Source organism: Trichechus manatus, unplaced genomic scaffold, assembly GCF_000243295.1.
Source record: "Trichechus manatus latirostris isolate Lorelei unplaced genomic scaffold, TriManLat1.0 scaffold00098, whole genome shotgun sequence".
NCBI lineage: Eukaryota > Metazoa > Chordata > Mammalia > Sirenia > Trichechidae > Trichechus > Trichechus manatus.
Genome location: NW_004444034.1, coordinates 10,163,885 through 10,184,884, shown reverse-complemented (window position 1 = coordinate 10,184,884; position 21,000 = coordinate 10,163,885). Strand labels below are relative to the sequence as shown.

The 21,000-nt window shown below is 34.5% G+C and overlaps 1 protein-coding gene across 6 annotated transcripts in view; it reads right to left on the bottom strand.

Annotated features, from left to right (window-relative positions):
* Window positions 1-324: 324 nt before the first annotated feature.
* GOPC (golgi associated PDZ and coiled-coil motif containing) overlaps window positions 325-21,000 on the bottom strand; it is a 51,694-nt gene continuing 31,018 nt past the window's right edge. The window contains exons 3-10 of one of the 6 annotated variants that reach the window (XM_023737191.1): window positions 19,472-19,495; window positions 16,427-16,602; window positions 15,171-15,336; window positions 12,325-12,420; window positions 10,656-10,820; window positions 7,304-7,484; window positions 5,072-5,176; window positions 325-1,193 (exon numbers count right to left, since the gene is read on the bottom strand). In XM_023737191.1, the coding sequence (XP_023592959.1) occupies window positions 1,183-1,193; window positions 5,072-5,176; window positions 7,304-7,484; window positions 10,656-10,820; window positions 12,325-12,420; window positions 15,171-15,336; window positions 16,427-16,602; window positions 19,472-19,495 (924 nt within the window). In that variant the 3' untranslated portion in view covers window positions 325-1,182. The other 5 variants (XM_023737194.1, XM_004382744.2, XM_023737193.1 and 2 more) reach the window with 5 other exon arrangements.

Genomic DNA, 21,000 nt, shown 5'->3' with positions numbered 1-21,000 from the left:
AGCAGATGTTCGGCATAAACCCTGCTGTTTGTACAAACATTTTAGGCACAATAAACCACCCTTATCAGTTAGAGAATGGTGGAAACACCCCCGAAATGCAAGCTGCCAGGTGCCAACCAAGAGCCAACCTTGCAAGCAGGCCTTTCTAAGGTACAGTTTCAGGCACACTATCTTAGTTTCTTAGTGTTGTAACAGAAATGCCACAAGTAGGTGGCTTTAACAACCATGAATTTATTTTCTCAGTTTCAGAGGCTAGAAGCCTGAATTCAGGGCACTGGCTCTAGGGAAAGGCTTTCTCTGTCAGCTCTGGAGTAAGGTCCTTGTCTCTTTTCAGCATCTTTTCCTCAGTTCCTTGGTGATCTTCATGCACCATGTATCTTCCCTTCCATTTGTGCTTGCTTCCTTGTGCATAGTATCTGTTCTTTTTCTGTATCGAAGGTGGCTGGCTTACCCTACACTGATATGACCTCATTAACATTAACAAAGTCCTATTCCCAAATGGGTTTACATCCATAGGTCTAGGGGTTTAGGATTTACAACACCTATTTTGGGAGGACAGAATTCAATCCATCACACACACCACCTGTGAAATATTTAGCAAATGAGCCATACCTTGTACTAAGGACTATATGTACTCCATGTAGCTGTCCTTTTCACCCTGTGAGTGAGAGATGAGCCAGTTCCCAATTCCCATTTTACCATGTGTTTCTTCAGATCCCTCTCCTGGTCCATTTGTGTTAGTCCGGGTCCTCCAAGAAGCAGACTCCAAGACTACAATAGGATTAGCTGTACAACAGATTTATTAGGGGCAATGCTGGTCAGGAGAAATAGGGAAGGAGTTAGGGTTGGCAGAAGGCTGGGAGGCAATGAGACCACGATGCAAGTCTGACCCGAGTGAATAAAAAGAGGAAGGAAAGTTGGGTGGAAGCATCTTAGACTACAATGCAATCCTAAGAGTTTGGCAAGGCCGTCAAGGACTCCTTGAGTCAAAGTTGAGAAGTCATTATATCCCTGTCATGATCAGTCACTGGCTGAGAGCAGCCTGTGGGAAGTGTAGCCTCGGTATGAACGCAGTGATGGATTTCAGAGCTCAGCAGCTGGAACCTGCAATCAACGACGCTCCCTGCAGTGGGAGATCTGAGAGATGCAGTCTCATGGCTGCCGCAGCAGTGATTATGGCTTTCAAAATACACCTGAAAAAGATTTATTACTTTATTATCAAACATTTAGCACCAAGAGCACACGGCAATTCGTAAGTTACCATTATAAAATCCTCTAAAATAAAACACTGATTAACAAAGAATATGCAAGTATTTTTTTAAATCATAAATTCAACAATATCCTATGCAGATAAATCGTGGGGAAAGAATTTTTTTCCAAATGACTTGGTGAATTGGAAGTTTAAACCAACACACAATAAGCATATAAGTATTAGCACTAACACAAGGTTATTTAATGACAAAAATTAAGTATTTCTAAATGTTCATAATTTAAGTAATTTCCTTTAATGCAATTTGTATTAATTCTTAAAGTACCATTTTGTAAGTTTATCTTCCTGATTGCAAAGAAAAGGCATTCCCACACGTTCTTAGGTTAACTATTTATGACCACAGGTAAAACTTCCTGAGGCAAAGAAACTTAAAAAATGGATTAATCAAATAGTTCTAAAAATTAATTTTAAGCATAATTTGGGAGCTTCTAAATTATACATGCTTAGATGTAAAATGGAAGGATATCCTCCCTTAGACAGTATCTAGGATTGGTTTGCTATTTATCAATGTTATCTTTAGAGACCATCGGTTGTCAACAACACAGAATGAAGGCAAGATGACTAGGGTTTTCTCCATCTGCTAAGATTCAACAGAAAATTGGTCCCATAGCTGCTCTGGCAGTTCCTTCCAACCAACATGTCTTTAACTAACATTAAACAGTTCCTAATATCAAACAGTTAATTCCTACACACACACACACATCTACCATAGTAACTGCGCTCAACCTTTGCATGGACTTTATGCATGTTGGTATAAATATGAGAAGCTATTAGAAAGAAATAATAAACCAAAGTATTCAATGTGAAAGAAACATAAAATGTTTATTTTTTTAAAAATGAGATCAGTATCATTTTAATGTAGAAGATGCAATCTTTATTTACAGGTTAATAAAAAAATATTAAACTCAACCTAAGCAGATATACATTTGTCATAAGTCCTATAGATTTGAGGCCAACCCTAAGTGGAAGACTAGACAGGTAGAATAGTCAACTACATAATAAAAAAGGATGTCAAATAATGTTCAAATACATGAGTCAATATACCTTTTTGTTTCTAAATATAAAAACAAAACAAAACAAAAAAAGTCCACTGTGGTTGGGAAAAAAAACAGCACCAAGGATAAGCTGTGGCAACTTTTGACAACTCTTCAGTTATAATTACCAAGAGTCACAAAATTTTCATCTCTCTTAAATCTACTTTAACAATATTCCCATAACCCAAATAACACTTTTTCATCAAATTCATAACAGAGATACTGTAGAAGAAAACTTTAGAGGTCAAGGTGTAAATATATACACACATACCTGCAACTCTTACATTCTATTGAAAATTTTTTCTCAACTATTCTGTTTGTGTGTGTGCATGTGTGTATTTTTCTTTTCTTTTCTTTTTTAATTGTAATGGCTTTGTAATAGTTTTCTCCTTACCTGTTTGGTTTTGTTCTAGAAGCCTGAGTGTTATATTTAAGTTTCTTTCTTACATGTGTGAAATATAAAAACTTCTTAACCCATCCTCTGGGGAAAAAGTCTACAACAGTTAGTTCATCCCCGAAAGGCCATACATTCTAAAATGAACTTTTAACCAGGTACTTTCTAAAACATCTGACAGAAAGCTCACAGCAGTACCTGACCAACAGTGCTCCAATATAGGCTGACAAGCCCAGGAGAAGCAGGAATGAAAAGGGATCTGACCTGTGGGATTTTAAGCGACTTGGAAAATTTTTCATTCTGTTTATCAGCCCCTGAAAGAAATTTGTATCACAAGCATTTCATACCATCTTTCAAATTACACAGCATTCTCACAAAAACGTCAATTCAAGCCTCCAAAAAAACTCTTCATAGACTCATTATATGGTTTTATTTCCTAAGGTTTCAGTCATAGTTCATAAAGAATATTCTCTGGAAAAAAATGTGATGGTCATCCCATCCCAGGCTATGTTTTTTGAACTTAAGAATACCATGGATTCACATCACAGCAAAAAAAGCTTTCAGATCTGCCACAACAGAAATTTTTTCTGTAAATGAATACACTAATATCCAATGTGAAGATCATGCATGGCAGTATGTGTAGGGGTAGGGAGAATGCATGAGGACAATTTTTTTCTTCTTTTAAGAGGCCTAGCCTGTCAGAGCAAACAATAACATGTGACTTGATATTCAGCTGTACAATTAAATACTAGCTTTTGCTTAGAGGCATTATGCTACAAAGTATTTTAATATCAGTAACAATATACACTATGAAGTGTACTTCTATTACAAATTAACATGGTGATATACAGATAAAACCACTCAAAACAAACCACAGATGAGCAATAGTTAAAACATAAAATTTATAAATAGCTAAATCACCAAATAAAGTATATACATTTTATAGATTTATCTATGAACAAATATATAGTGCATCTGGGAAAGACAAGAAAATGTGTTTTATATCACATAACATCTGAATATTAGAAATGGAAGATACTGATAATGCTCTAAAAGTCTTTTAGGCTTTTTCCCACTTAAAATCCCTTAAATGTATATCCTTTAAAACAGTGATACTGGCAAAACTATCACCTCTTTAAATGCAACACTGTGACTTTGCCCAGCAGGGTACAGTGGCCTGCAGAACAGTAAATAAGAGAGCAAGCACTCCATGCTTAATCCTGGGATAGGAAAACTAGCAAATTCGGAGAGTTTGCATATGAAGGGTGCTTTAGTCAACTATATAATGACATGAAAAGCCAACCAAAACAATTACTTTATCAAAATTTCCTCACCTCATCCTGCCCACTTTTGCCCCCAGCTTTTTAAATAATTGACAAATCAGTTACTTTAAGAGAAAACTGCTGTTGAATACAGTGTATTTGGGACGTAGTAATAAATCTGAGATTTCCTTGCCAGGAAAATTTATCTTTAAGTGCCAACAAGATAAACACAAGACAAACTTTACGAACAACCCAAAACGTACAAAACTTTCTTTCGCGGATCCCAGAAAATAGGCATCTGAGACTAAATATTAATAGTGTAATGCTCTAGTACCATGTATACAGATCAACATAATTGAGGACAGATATTTCACACTCGCCTGCATTTCTTTTAAAAAAGATCTAAAATGTAAAAGAACTTTTCAGAAACTATTTCTAGTGCAGCATTGATTGATATAGGATTGCTTAAAGAAAACTATTTGTACTGCAGTGAATACAGCTGAAAGGAAAACTCATTACAATAAACGACCGTAAAGAATTGATTTAGATATCAGGATGCACGGTAAATTAAAAAAAAAAAAGTTATTTCAGTTAAAAAAAATTAAGTCAAACCTATATTTTCTGCAATTCACACTGAGTCAATTTCTGCCCTCTGAAACATCACATTTAACGTTCTGTAATATATCATATGATCTCATTTACTCTCTTGTATTTAAAGGTTATTTCTTATAAAATTTCAGTTTACAGTGTCCTTCTACTCAATGGAAAAGGAACCAAATAAAACAGCAGTGCTTCATTGGGTACTTAAGAACCTAGTAATATCCTTTTGGGAAACACATGCTTTGGTGCTTACAATTTTAGGAAAATCAAAATTGCTTTACATGCAATAGTTGATTATGGTATACTACAGAAAACGGGGTTTTATGCATTTAGAATTAATTGTTCCCATGAAGCCCTGAGGTACCAGCTTTCTTTTAGGCAACAAACAGCCTCCCTTGAGCTTGTATAGTCTTTGCCACCATCTCCCCTAGTGCCCCCAATTCAGAACAGTCTGATTAACAATCTTGTTTGGAGATACAGTCAATTTAATAAGAATTTTTATGATACAGACTGTGCAGATCATCTAATTTAGAATCGCTGTCATCTAGGGGAGTTTCGCTTGAAGTTCCCAGGTCTCCATTTTCATGTGCATCAGTTACTGCCTTCTTATTAAATCCTGAAAGAAAAAAATAAATAAAAGCAGATACTTTCTAGTAAAAGGAAAATAAATAAATAAAGACTTAGTCTTACAATTTTATTGAACGAGAAACAAAGGAATGGCCACTGTAATTAATAATACTAATACGAGGCAAAATAATCAGGCACTAGTATAGGGTTGCTGTGAGTCAACTTGATGGCAACAGGTTTGTTTTTTTGACGTTAGTCAGTTTAGCAATTTCTGACAAGGGAACTCTTCCTCCTTATATCAGCTATCAAACATAGTACAATTTTTTTTTTTAAATACTATCCACTGTACTTACCTAAATATTGTATAAAATGTCCTACCAAGTATTCTATGAGACTTAGAACTGATACATACAATTGTAAAATCCATTAATTCTACATACACAAATTTCTATTGAACTGTGAATTCTATTTTTCTTTGACGTATTTGCATTCAGACTTATTTACCTTCAGTTCACTGGGGTACCTACTGATTGATCACTAAAAATTTAGTTTGTTGGCAAGATAACATCTAGCTAAAATTGAAACCTTATTTTGGATAATCTGTTGTTGTTAGGTGCCTTCGAGTTGGTTCTGACTCATAGCAACCTTATGTATAACAGAACGAAGTGTTACCAGTGTTATCCTCACAACTGTTGCTATGTTTGAGCCAACTGTACAGAATAGGTAACAGGCTTGCAAATAAATAAGAGTTGGCTGTGTCACCTATTTAGTGAGCTATGAAGTATGGATATGTGCTAAGCAATAACTAATGAACGTACTTTATATAAGTCAGTTAACAGTGATGTATCAAAGGAGCATACATTTTTGGTTATTTGAGTCACTCTTAAGTAGTCTGCAACTTGTACAGGTGACAGAGAAAAACTTGTAGCCTCAACTGCAAAAAAGGAAAGGACAAGCCTTCCAATCCTGGTAGAAAATAGTAGAAAGATTGAAAGAAAGTGAAACCATAAGAAGAGACCAACAATGTAAGCTTTTAACATACTGCTGCAGTAGTTTTGTTCAAGATGCATGGAGTGAACAATAATTGCTACTACAGTCTTTGTGTAGATAATTCACAATGCATAAGTTTACCAAAAGGGCAGCAGTTCATCAATTCACCATAAAACTCTTTATGTCGTAAGTTCTCAAAATTTTTGGTTTCAGGACGCCTTTACATTCTGTTATATAACATTTTACTGTGCTTTAGGTGGAAGTTTACATAGCAAATTAATTTTCCAGTCAATGATTCTTACACAAATTGTTTCATGACCTTGGTTGCAATCTCCGCAATGTGTTAGCACTCTCCCCATTTCCTCCATGGATACCGTGTTTCCATTAGTCTGGTTTCCCTGTCCCTCCATATCTTCTCATCCTTGGTTTTGGGCAAATGTCACCCTTTTGGTCTTGTATAGTCGACTGTTCTAAGGAGCACATTCTTTACGAATGTTAATGTTTAAAATATATCCCGTCTATTATTTGGTTGAAAGGTGGCCTCCGGGAATGTCTATAGTTTCAAGTTAGAAGACTGTCTTAGGGCAATAGTCTTGGGGGTAGGATGCCTTTACATTCTTAATAAGTATTAAGAACTCCAAAGAGCTTTTTTATGTGGATTATCATTACTGATGTTTACCATATTAGCAATTAAAACTGAGAAATTTTCAAAATATTTATTACTTTGCTAAAAATAACAATAAACCCAATAAATGTTAACATAAATAACACATTTTAATAAAAAATAACTCTATTTTTCATTATTCATACTTAAGTATATAATATTGTATTATGAGAGAAGAACTGGTATTAAGACAAAGAGACTACATTAAGATATATTTATTCTAGAAGTCATGTTGATCTTTGTTTTAGAATCTAAAAAACTTAAATTTTATTTATTCTTCAAGGATCATTTATAGTCCAGTAACTAGTAATGTATTTTTCTTAACAGTTCAAGATGAATCTAGAAAACCTTATATATAAATACAATTTTCACATAGCTACCGGTATACAATAAAATTTTAAGCAAGGGAAAGTTAATCATTCTTTTGGCTTCCCTATCATTAAAACAGTGTTAGTGGAGAACATCTGATAGTTTTATATTTAAAAAATTTATTAATAATACATTTTAGAGTGATTTTTTTACCTTGTAACACTTTGATTTCCCCACTTGTGTCTTTGCAACTAGCACCAGGATTACCACCTCCCTCTAACTCATCAAGGTACAAACGGTAACGATGTCCACTCTCATCTTCATACTCTACATTTTCATCATCAGAATCCACCTCAGGAGCCACATAAACTACTTCAAATTCAATCTCTCCTCTCTAAAATGGGGAAAGAAAATGAGGAAGTCAAATTACTGTAATTTAAAAAGTATCTTTAAATTCTTTGGGGTGGGGGAAAATGAGCTGCACCTCAGATATAGCTCCTTTTATGACAGTAAGTAATGGAATTCTAGACTTTCAAGAAGAAAAGATCCATCAGACTAGACCAACCCCGTGAATCCTCTTCAAATAATTTCCCTTTAACATTACAGTAACTCTTTCTACTGATCATATTTTTCCTATTTAAAATAAAAAAAAGATACCCAATTATTCAATTTATAGAATTTTAGAACAAGTGTTCAGTTTAAAACCATTTTGTCATTTTCCATTTTACACAGCAATTAAGCAAATCTACCTAAACAGTCAGATATTAAATGCAGATGCACCCAAGGGCATCAAACAAATTTTCCTTAACTAAATCAAGAAACTCCTACACAATGATTTCTTGTTTCTTATTGAATAGCTCTTGAAGCTTCTGTTAACTTTCACTAACTACCATATGTAGTACTACTCAAGGTTTTTTGTCTACTAATAACAGTAGTTACTTTATTTGGTGAACAAAATTATATACTTCAATCCTCAGAATAACCATATTGAAGTCTCTCTTACATGAACGAAAAGCCTGAATGAGTCTTAGAGAGAGCAGATAACTTTCCCAATACAATAAACAAGTAAATAGAAAAATAGAAATTTGACTCTAAAGCCTTTGTTCTCTCTAGTATGCTGAACTAAATGTGTAATATTTGTACTGTTATTCTTTAATAACAATTTTAAATGTTCAAGTAAAAAGTTAGATTCTTTTATGCTAAAAAAAATCCCAATTACAATTATCATTTAATAAGAGACTACAATCACTATACACAAGCCTGATGTTTGCAACTCTCTGAAAATTATCTCTGCTTGTTATGGATTGAATTCTGCCCCCCCAAAATGTTTGTTAACTTGGCTAGGCCATGATTCCCAGTATTGTGTGACTGTCCACCATTTTGTCAACTGATCTGATTTCCCTATGTGTTGTAAATCCCACCTGTATGATGTTAATGGGAGCTCTGGTGGCACAATGGTTAAGAGCTACGGCTGCTAACCAAAAGGTTGGCAGTTCGAATCTACCAGCCGCTCCTTGGAAACCCTACGAGGCAGTTCTACTCTGTCCTATAGGGTCACTGCGAGTTGGAATCCATTTGACAGCAATGGGTTTTTGTTTTTTTTTTTTTTAATGATATCAATGAGGCAAGATTAGAGGCAGTTATGTTAATGAGGCAAGACTCAATCTACAAGATTAGGTTATATCTTGAGTCAATCTCTTTTGAGATATAAAAGAGAGAAGGGAGCAGAGAGACAGGGGGACTTCATGTCACCGAGAATGAAGAACCAGGAGGGGAGTGCATCCTTTGGACCCAGGATTCCTGTACTGAGAAGCTCCCAGACCAGGGGCAGACTGATGCCAAGACCTTCCCCCAGACATGGCAGAGAGAGAACGCCTTCCCCTGGAGCTGGCATCCTGAACTTACACTTCTAGCCTCCTAGACTGTGAAAGAATAAACTTCTCTTTGTTAAAGCCATCCACTTGTGGTATTTCTGTTATAGTAGCACTAGATAACTAAGACTGCCTTTCCTCAAAAAAGCAAAACAAAACCCTGAGCCATTTTTGATTACTACTCACTAATTTAGTCTCTTTGGTGCTCCTCTTTCCCAGTAGTTCCAGGTTATGCCTCAGAATATGCACTTAGTGTTTACCAACTGCCTATCTGTAGTTCCTTCACCAGTTTCCATTCATCCCACTCTTGTGCTATTGCACGGCAGCCAAGTTGGGTCTGGAAAAACACTACCTTATAGAGGCTAGTATAGCATTCTTAGATCTCTCATCAGATAATGCTTTAAAAATACCATTTCTGGGGCAGATAAATGGATAATGCAGAGGTTGTTAATACACTTCTAGATGACAGAATTAGATCTGTGGGTGGCTATCACAGAGACACATATTTCAGGCTTAATACTGAGAAAGAGCTTTCAAAAAAAGAATCAGCACTGTACAACAACAGAATGGACTACTTGATCATCAGGCAAGTCTTCCTTTAATGCAATTATTTAAGTAGTGATGTTCACTAGAGTTGAACTAAATGAGCTGTAAATTTACTTTCAACTCTTCAGATTCAATTCTACTTGGCATACTATACTGATGATCCAACAAACATCTCAATATACTAACAACCTCTCAAAGGGAAAAACAAAACAAACACTTTAAGTATATTAGATAACAAATATGAGTCCTAGGTATTAATCCCAAATCTAAATTTATTTGCTCTGTGACCTTGAGCAAATCGTTTAATTTCTATAAACGTCAGTTTACTCATTTTAAATAAGAAGCCTGGGCTAGATAATTCCTAAAGACCTTTCAGTTCTAACAATTTATGACTGTAAAATCAATCCAATTCTAGCATTACCTTTGTACAATACGGGCAGTCCCTGGGTTACAAACGTCCAACTTATGTACAATCTGTAGTTCCGAACCAACCTCCATAAAGCTTATTATATTAAAAATTCGAGGTACATACAATGGATCGTAGTAATAAACGGGACATCAAAACATTACTATTACTGTATTATTATGCTAAAGATGTCTTAGTGTATCTGGAAGTGTTTCTTTAAATGTTTTTTATGCATAGAAAGGTACACTATATACTATATACTAAGACAAACATTTGACTGACGTTAGATACGAACCATACCTGTTATGACTTATGTACAAATTCGAATTAAAGACATATTTAGGAACAGAACTCGTTTGTAATCCCGGGACTGCCTGTACCTTACATTTGTATAGTGTTTTAGTCATTAATGATGTTCTGCTTTCTAAGTACTAGGTCCTATTCTTACCATACTTAATCCTCACAACTCTGTTTCAATCCCTACTGCACGGATGAGGACACTGAAGCACAGAGGACTTAAGTAACTTACTGGGAGTTATGCAGCTATAGAAAAAAGCAAACAAAATCTTTTTTGGTAAATTTGGCTGAATGTCTTTATAAAAGCTCCAAATCAAAGAGAACTACATACTGTATATATAAACACTTTACTATTTGAGAAACTTTCTAGGAAGTATAAAGTATTCAACAGATTAAAAAAGAACCACTTGAGAGACACAATTTTAATTATGTAAAGGGAATTTACCTGCTGGGAAAGAATGGTTACAGCTTCTTTGTGCTTTGTGTCTCTTAAGTTAACTCCATTGACTGCCAGAATAGCATCCCCAACGTGCAGACCTCCGCATCTATCAGCAGGTTGCCCTGGGTGGATCTCAGAGATGAGGATTGGAACACCATGTTCTTTCCCACCCTAACAATAACAACAAAGAGCAGTAAATTAATCTACTCTTTGAAAAATATAGTCAAAGACTATTCTAAATAGACATAAAACATTTTCTTAAAAATATCTTTCAATAACCACCTATACTGTCTCCATAAATATTGGGTGACATCTTATTTGCTACTTAAGTAACAGAAAATAAGTTATTACAAGCATCAAAGAGTTACCTCTGAGTAAAATGATTAATTACATGTGCTTTGCTAAAACACATTCCAGAGCCACCAAAAAAAGTCCCCACACAAAACAAAAATCAAAAAACTGTAATTGGCTAAACTCTTCCAGTAAAAACGAATATTTAAGTCTTAGTAGTCCACAACACTACTATAATTTATCAAACCTAAATCACTATCAGTGGGGTAAGACACACCATTACTTTATGTACCACAAAAACAATCAATTGACAGTAAGATGGACTTCAATTTCAGAGATGTTAAAATGTGAAAAAAAATGTGCAACGCAGAATTGAAGAAATACAGTATTTGGTACTTATCACTTTCTAGGTTGCATTATACAATAAAACCTGTAAAAGCCAGAACCTGTGTAAGGCAAAAACCAGTCAGAGAAGGAAAACTCAAATATTTTCCACTGATAGAGAGTGAAATAAAAGTGGTAAGCTATACCCTGTCAAAGGGGGAAAACTTGCAAGACCAGGAAAAACAAGGCAGTCCCATCGACTTCTGGTTCTCACAGGTTTCAGTGTAGTTACTTATGTATGTACATGTATATCTTATCTCTCCTAGTAGAATTTATGCTCTTTGAGGGCAGTGTATTAAAAAAGACAGGTTATTCCATAAATACCCACTAGATCAATTTTTATTATAAAAAACATTCCTACATTAAGCAATATAGAAGCAAATGAATTTATGCAGTGCTTACGTATTACCAAATGAAAATTAGAGTAAAGCCACCTTACTCGTTCATCTGGAACAATGCACTCAGAATACAGGCAAAATGACTCCAAATATATGTACTTTATAATAGATTGCTCTCAGGAATGTTGCCCAATGTTTGTGAACATATCAAATTAAAAAAAAAAAAGGAAGAAGAAGAATATATATCGAACAGTCAGTGAAACGCGATAGCAGAGAAATGAGAGAAGAGAAAGATTAACACACACTCTAAAAAGAGAAGCAATATAATTTGGAGCCATTTAACAGAGAAGAAAAGAGTTGTATTTATTCCCAAAGGCTCCTAGAGGCATGACAGTATATGGCACAGAACTCTGACCTGAGTCATAATGAAAATGTGAAATCTTGCTTATTAAAGGTTTATTTAGCAGTTGTTAGGAAGATTCACATGTGCAAAAAAAAAAAAAAAAAAGTCTACATAAAACATAAGTTATGGTACCATGAGTATAAACTTTGTTATTAGAGAAAATGTATCCAGAACATTTTGTTCCCCAATAATATCTAACAAAAGAGCATGCTTATACTAGATAACTGTAGAAAAAGAGACTGGAAGCACTACTTCTTACTGTAATTGAAATGCCAAGGCCTTCATGATCTTCCTTAAGGAGGAGAACTTTTCTAATTGGACCAACACCTTGGCTTTTCTTTAAGGAGTCTTGATCCTTAATTGGGGGAAAAAAAAGAAGAAAAATTAATATTACCGTATAATACACCAAATGGAGTAAAACCATACTATAAAATTTGCTTTTAGAAATGTTTGTTAATTTCCTGGATGGAGTCACAGTATAGAATTAAGAAAGTTATATCAAAAGACTAACAGATAAAATGGAAACGTGAAAATAGCTGTTCTGTTAATATAGTGAAATTTATGTATGATTTTCTCACCTTTTAATCAATAATCTCTTTAATATTGATACTCTTTTTAAATTGTAGAACACTATAGAAGAAATTATTACAAGGAATTAGTTGATGAACTAATAGGTTCAAAAAATAAAAGTAGATAATTGTCTATCTTCACTGAAAAATTTCTTAAAGATCTTTATTTCAATTGATCTGTATAACTGAAAAACAAATTTCCAATTGGAACATTAATTACTTCTTTTCTCTTTGGTGCTCTAGAGTCTACCTCTTAAATAAAGGGCCTTACTCCATTAATACTTGTTTCTCTGGTACCTTTACTTTTTCCCTCTCTATTAAATTCCTTCCCTATTCAGAATATAAACAAATTCCAAGCCTCTTCCAGCTTTAAAGTACTGACCATGTACAAACACGAAACAAAAAAATCCAAATCTCTTCCCTTCAATTACCCACAATCTTCTGTAGCTACTACCCTCCTCCACTTTTCTGAAACTTCACACAAAGTTTATCCTTACCATATCTCCCTCCTTACCTCCCACATACAATGACTATAATTGGGTTTTGCCCCTACCCACTCCACTGAAACCGTCTCCTCTATGTTCACTGACAACCAATAGTGCTACATCCAGTGAACGCTTTTTAGTCACAACTCTACTTAAACCCTACAGAAAGAAGTTGATACTACTGACTACCCCCGCCCCCTGCCCCGAAACCCTCTCTTTTCCCTGGTTTCTATAACACTACTTCCCTAGGTGGCCTATATCTTGACAGCTCCATCTCAGTTTCCTTTCTTTGGTGATCCATTTCTATCCTTCACTCCACAAAAGTTTTCATCCTTGGTCTCCTATTCTTTTCTCTTTATGTACACATTCACTAGGTGACCTTTATCAATTCCATGGTTTCAATTACAACAGACGGATGATTTCCTTAATATTTCTTCAATGTAGATTTTCTCTCCTGAATTTAAGAGTCATATGTTCAACCAGATATATCCTGGATATCCCACTGGCAGCTCAAGCACTACATGTCTAAAACCGAACTCATCATGCTTTCCTCAAAACCTTTCTTTTCCTCATTTCCTTTATCAGTGAATGCCATCATCTCATTCAGTTGCCCAAATCAATAACCTACACATTTCCTTCTCACTCACCTACTCAGCCAAAGCAGTTAGTCACCAACTCCTCTTGAACTCGAGTAATTCTCTCAAACCTGTCCTTCCTCTCAAATTCCACTTTCTCCTGCCCTCATCGTTTTCTCCTATTACTGTAGTATCTTTCTAATATATCTCCTTGACTCCAGTTTGGCCCTAATCCAATATATCTTTTTTTATTATACTAAAGTAAGAATCCAAAACTGTAAATCTCATTAAGTCCACTATTTTATTTAAAAGTTCTGAATGTCAGGTTAAAGTTCAGATTCTTTTATTTAGCACAGAAGAATTTTTGCCATCTGCCACTGCCTAAAACTCCAGCCTTCTATTTAGCCACTTTCACAAGACTCCTTTTATTACCCTGACACACTCAACACAAACTACTTTGTTTTCCTCCTAACCTCTCCATTTCCCAAATCTACTGATCCTAGAAGTTAATGAAGATCACTAATATCCCAGAGAAGACAATGGCATAAGTGCTTATTGCAATCCCCAGTCCTCTCCCACCGTCATGTACATATCAATTCGTCTTACATTTCAAAGAGGCAACACATTATTTTACTTTGTTAAGGCCATACTTTATCTGTACTAAGATATGAGAGCCACTGGGTGAAAGATAGACACGCTTTCATTATATTAAGGTTTGTATTATCAAGCAGCTGTCGTAAAGAAATTTAATAAAGATTTACCAAGATAGAAAACTTCTGTAAATGGCGGCGACAGAAGCAATCAGACACAAACCTCAAATTCCATCTTAATTCAAGACCAAGCAAGCATAAATCTTAGTTCAAAATCTGCATTTGGATTTGTTGTTGTTGTTGTTTATTGTGAGGCTTCCAGTAGATTCCAACTCATAGCGGCCCTATATGCCAGAGGAGAACTGCCCCAGAGGGTTTCCTAGGATGTAATCTTTACGGGAGCAGATGACCAGGTCTTTTCTCCTGCAGAGCTGCTGGTGGGTTCGAACTGCTGTCCTATCAGTTCACAGCCAAGTGCTTAACCACTGCACCACCAGGGCCCCTTTAGTTACCGAAATTACTGTTAAAGAACTACTCAAAAATATTTGGCAATTTATCAATATGACCACAAATTCTAGGCTCAGCTTAAAACAAATGTAAGCATACACAATCATGATTCAAAGTACTACCAATATGTTTGCTAGCAATGGCTCATTGTCTTCAGAAATATCATTCTCAGGGAATTAGTAAGTCTCTGAAGAGCTACTGAAATTTCTAAGGGTTACTGAAATTTTAAATATGTAACTGTTTCAAATAAATTTAATTCCATTTTCACTTTTTAAATAAAGGTTTTAAATACTACTAGAACAAAAAACTGAATAGAAAGAATTCTAAGTAAAGACAAAAGGAAGAGGTTGAGTGGGAAGCTGTATCAGAGCAAACATACGTGGCCTGGTGGTGCTTGTAGTGGTCGTTTCAGGTCATTACGTCCTCTGCAGGCTCGGATAACAGTTTTGTGACGATGCAAATGTATTTCAGCTTCTAATTGGTTCCAAAGCTTATCATGAGCAGGTCCTTTCATATCTCGTCCTAGTAACTGTATTTGTTGGACCCTTCATAATGGGAAAAAAATTAATAGAGTTAGTTTCTCATTATGCTCACCAAAGAGATAATTCAACAGAATTACTGAGCATCAGCAGCTCTTGCATAAATCTCAATTAGTAATAAAACTAATACTCAGGATCCTCCTGATGTCTCTCAGATTTACAACAATATGAAAACTCCGAAAAGGACACGTCTTCAAGGGAAAACCAGTTTAAAAAACAAAAAAACAAAAACAAAAAAAAAGAATGAGACTTCATTTAGTCATATACTTAATTCAAATACATCTAAAAAATTATGAGATTAATATCAATTAATATGTGTTTCATGTCTGTACGTAATCAAAGTAGGTCACTGAACTCAGCCAGATACTATTAAAGACTAGTCTTTAGGTAAGGTTAACTATACAAAAACATTTCTTCTAATGACAGTTTCTTTTTACAAAATGATTATTATAAATATGGTAAAAAAGTTATTAGAAAATGTGTACTTCAAGATGATATAAATTGTTTTTACTTGCTCCACATCAGTTCTTAATGTGACATTAAAACAATGGGTAGAAAATGATTTAGTACTAATAATAAATCACCAAAGTTTATGAATAACTTATTTTAAAAAATTAAAGCAAGTAGAACCTGTGTATTATTATGATAAAATTACTGTCATTAACTTAATTACAATATGTTTTCTTGAGGGGCAAGAAAGATCAGGTTTTAGCGATCACAGAAAGAATCCCTTATGAAAGTTCTAATGTACATGTAAACGTCATCTATCATGGTGTCTAGGCAAGAAATGGCTAAAAAATGCCACTCTAAAGACTTGCCAGTATTTCAAGTTACTCTGTGTGTGTGTGTGTGTGTGTGTGTGTGTCTGTGTGTGTCTGTGTCTGTGTGTGTGAGTAAACCCAGTCATACTTATTTAATATGGATAAGCAAATCTGCAATATATAATGCTATCAATATTAATTTAACAACAGTAAACTATAACCAATTTTAAAATAATTCTTAGGAAAAAGATTAATGTTTCGTTTAACACAAAAGATTAAAATATAAGAGCCAATTTGTCACCTAATAGTCCAAGGGTACCCTTTTTTTAACATACCTTCCTGCCAGTTCCTTATCCAAGTACTTGGCAGCCAGTCTAGCCCCATAAACTTCAGCCTGGAGAACAGCTATATGTCTACGAAGGGCTTCATTCTCTTTTCTCAACAATTTTACTTCAGCTTCAAGTTGAGCTTCTTTCATTTTTTCTTTTTTGTTTGCTTCAAGCTCCCTCTCCTATTATGATTGTTCAAAAAATACGATTTAATGAAAATATTTTTAAGACTCTTCAGCAGTAGTTCATGTTCTTTAAAATACACAAAACCACACAATCTATAATACTGACAATGAAAGCATATAGTGAAATTGCCACTTCATTGTTATAAAATGGAACACAAAGATTTGGATCCTCTTCTTTTTAACCAGTACCGAAAAGTCTTCTAGACAACTGCATGCCTTGGGGCACCCTGATACTGAGGACAGAAAGAGAAGCAGTCTTCTCTAAGCTGATGTTATATTAATATGAGTGGTTTCAATGCATATTTGAATCTGTTGTTTACATTACTTTCTAAAAATGACTCAAGAAACTAGACTAAACTAAAAATCACTTATTTTATAAAATAAGTCAAAATCATTCAGTTACAGATAAATTTTATAGCTAATTTATCTCAGAGGAGTACAAGAAACTTACAATGCTTAAATTAGAAGAGACATTTCTCATTCTATGTAGAAATGTTATGATTATAGAGAAATACTGGTAACAGTTACGTTGAAACATTTACACATTGAGAAACTTCTATAGAGAAGCATATCTACAGTGTAGATTATGAGTAAACTTTGGGATGTGGCTCAACCAATTGTCCATATGTTAAAGCGGATGCAGAACTGTTTTCTCAGGAAAATACTGGCCTCCCTCACCTCCACAGAGGGAGGATGGTCATCCATTCTTAACTTTCACAAGACAATTCTATCCTATGCACAACTTGATGGACAGTCCATGTATGTGAATCTATAGGTGTTAGTCAGAGAAAATAATCTCAAGATCTTTCCCATCAAATTTTTATCACAAATTTACATGTGAGAAATGATGTTCAATTTACCCTAAAAGTATAGTCTGTCTATTCCTATAGATCAAGTGTTAGACATGTAAATGCCTTCAGGATCCAAGCACAGAACAGATAGGCAAGCACAAAACAAAGTAGAGTGGAAAATGGAAGGCACAAAATACTGTTTAAAGGTAGTCAAATTCAAATACACACACACACAAACACACACACAAACGGTATGGCCAAACAAAACCCTTCTAAGAGTTGAATAAGGGGTCAGGCTCTAACAGATATCTTAGGTGTTATTTTTGGATCAAGAAAACCATCCAAACACTACAAACTTGCATTTATCCTGAGTAGAACTGCTTTTACTGACTTACAAAATAAACAGCCCTGTAAAAATATGGTTATATATGTTGACGAGATGTGGAAGACATTGTTCACTACACCACAATGTCCCCTTTAAGAGCACTTAAATAAAAATATACCTTAGCACCAGGAAATAATGTTTCTCAGAAGCCAATGATATTCTATTGCATGGGCATTGATTATTTTAATAATTATTTCCCTTTTTATTCTGAATACTGAGACGCTGAGAAAGAAATTTAAGCACATTCCTAGCAATCCATGGAATATATTTTGATACTACTTTAACCTTCTGCCTTGGGCTACTGTTTTGTCCAACGTCAATATATAATATATTCAAATATGAGTCAATGAATGCCATAATCTTAAACACCCACACACACACAAGTAATAGTATACAAGGTAAAGCTAAGGACAACTACCAAACGCTGGATATATTTACCACTTCTTTGACTAAAAATACTTGTTATTATGAATGTGGCAAATAGAAGGATGATTAACAAGTGTTTTCCACTTCTGTAAAAAATACAACCACTAGAACACTATTTCTAGATACTGTTTTTAAAGGATTTGAAGAATAACCTAGAATCCTCCTTTTACAAGTTTGGAATTATAAAAATCTCAATTTACTTCAGAACTATTTCCTAAAAGGGCTGGACTGGTATCAGTTTCAAAAGAAATCACAGTTTGTTTACATAAACAAAAATCCTTTTTTATGACATTTATTGAGATTAATGTTGTTTGATTTAGAAAAGAGTTTCTAGAAGCCAAAGATTTCTTTGGTTTATTGGCTAAATAAATTTTACACTGAGTAGTATCTACTTTCAATTGCTTTAATGAGCTATTTATAGTATATTTATGAAATCTGAGAAACACATTAAGCTACCACTTCATTTTAATGATTCAAACTCCTAACAAGTCTGACAAGCTCTCCTGCCTAAACTTAACAGAGGCAAGCAAGGATAGGATTAAAAAAATGGAACGTAATCACTTCTAAATTTAAAGAAAAAAAAAATGTTTTTCTTAGTTAATCTGTTTCGTATTAGGTAACAACCAAGAGGTTCACTTTGTATTTAGATAGCAAACAGTATATTTTCAAAAGAAATAAAGCCATAAAACAAATCAGAAACTGATTAGGTTGAGGTAGTGACAGAAAATACTAATAATTTATATCTTGCTATTTTCTAAAGTAAAATCTGGCAAAGCGTTTCAAAATTCAGTTATTTCAAAGACCACACAATTATTCTCAAGACTGCTGAAAAGCTGTAATACATGCAGTGGATAAATAAGAAACCAACATGCACATTCTTTCTCTGGGAATAAATTCAAATAGAAACTCGGGGTGGATGTAGCTAGGCCTGTTGAGTACATCTTCAGTATACTCAAAAGCGGGAAAGCCAATGCTTCTTCTGAGCAGAAGTGTGAGGAAGTTACAGGACTCAGAAGTTGCCAAAAATTGATGGGCTTTGCAAATAACGGCTACAAATCACAAACAAAAGAAAAACTGTTAAAACATGCAGTGAGAAAAGAGCAATGGACCACCCACTGAACTTCTCAGGTGTTTGCACCCTAAAAAAATGGCCATCATTAACACCATTTTCAAATACAAAGAGTGACAACATGTATTATGCAGATAAAACACTAAGAACACTTCAGCACGACATATTAAAGCAAAGCTGAAACGGCATACTTACCAGCTCCTCCACAGAGGGGACAGACTTAAGATATAAGAAAAAAGTTTTACAATTAGAAAGATGTCAAACAAATGAATTTAACTAGTGGTATAATCATTACAAGGAAAACCCTTACATACTGAATATCGTTTGGTTGTAAAGTTCACTAGAATAAATGTATTTTTAAATCCATAAACAACAGTAACTATATTTATTGTATTAGACAAAAATGTTTATCAAGATTAGTCAATACACCGACTTCAGTGTTCTTACCTCAAGGCTAATGTTAAAATTTCAGATAAATTCTTTTCTAATGAAAATGCAGACTTTTTCTCAATGTTAACATCAAATATCCAAAAGAAGCAGTTACCATCTGACTTTTATTTCCATTAAATAAAACAACACTTGTAACTTAGATTCATAGAGTTCCAGAATTTAAGATGACTTTAGAGATTATGTAGTCCAATCCTTTGATTTACACATGAGGAAACTGATATACAAAGATCAAGGTAACTGTCTTAATTCACATTCTGGCAGAGAATAAAAGCCAGGTCTCCAGACTCACAGTTCATTGCAAATATGTTATATTACAACATATTCACAACATTATACACTTAACACATAGCTCTAGGAGACTGTAAATAGTCGTTTAAATAAATTCTAACATATCTGTATTAGAATTAATTAAGTATTCAAACAGGATGAACTAAAAACAGATAAAACTGAAAACTGAAGTATGCACTTCTCTCATCATCAACATCATTTCACCTCCTGCCTCTCCCAAGCTATGTGAGGGCAGGAACACTGTCTTATTTATTGCTGCGTTCTCCATAGTTAACAATGTGCCTAGTGCACAGTATACACTCAGTACACACAAGATTAAACTGAAGTGAAACTTAAAAAAAAAAACCAAAACATTTCTATTTAAGCACCTTACATTAACAGGACAATGGTTAATTACAGAAAATTCATACAATGAACATTATGCAGATACTACGAACAGTGGCAGGGAAAATGCTTACAATATATTAACAGAAAAAGAAAGAATGTGCTGTTGGTTGGCACCCAACTCCACTTCCTGTCTTCCTTATTAACAGAACTCCGATTTTATTGGAGGTAGTCATGTGCCCAAGATAGCGCCATTCAGATCAGGATAGTTAATAAGATTTCAGCAGCAACTGTTGAGGAGGATTTCATAAAAAGTTCTTTAAAGAAGGCTAACACAGCTAGGAAGCATCCTTTTAACCTTCTCTTAGATTCTTCCTTCTCCCTGCCTGGAATTTAGACATGAAGAAATCATGAGGATAGAACCCATGAGCTAAAGATGGTGGAACACAAAGATAGAAGAAACCAGGATACCTAATATCGGTAGAGTCACCATGTATCAGCTCGGATTGCTTGTTTCAGGGCTTCTTTCATTGAGAAAAAAACAACTTCCAGTACTGTGCAAAAATAACCCCAATGTTAACTTGGTATCTCTGTTATATGAGGCTGAACTTAATCCTAACAGAGTAAAGTAAAAAATTGTTTACACATTATAATCACAATAT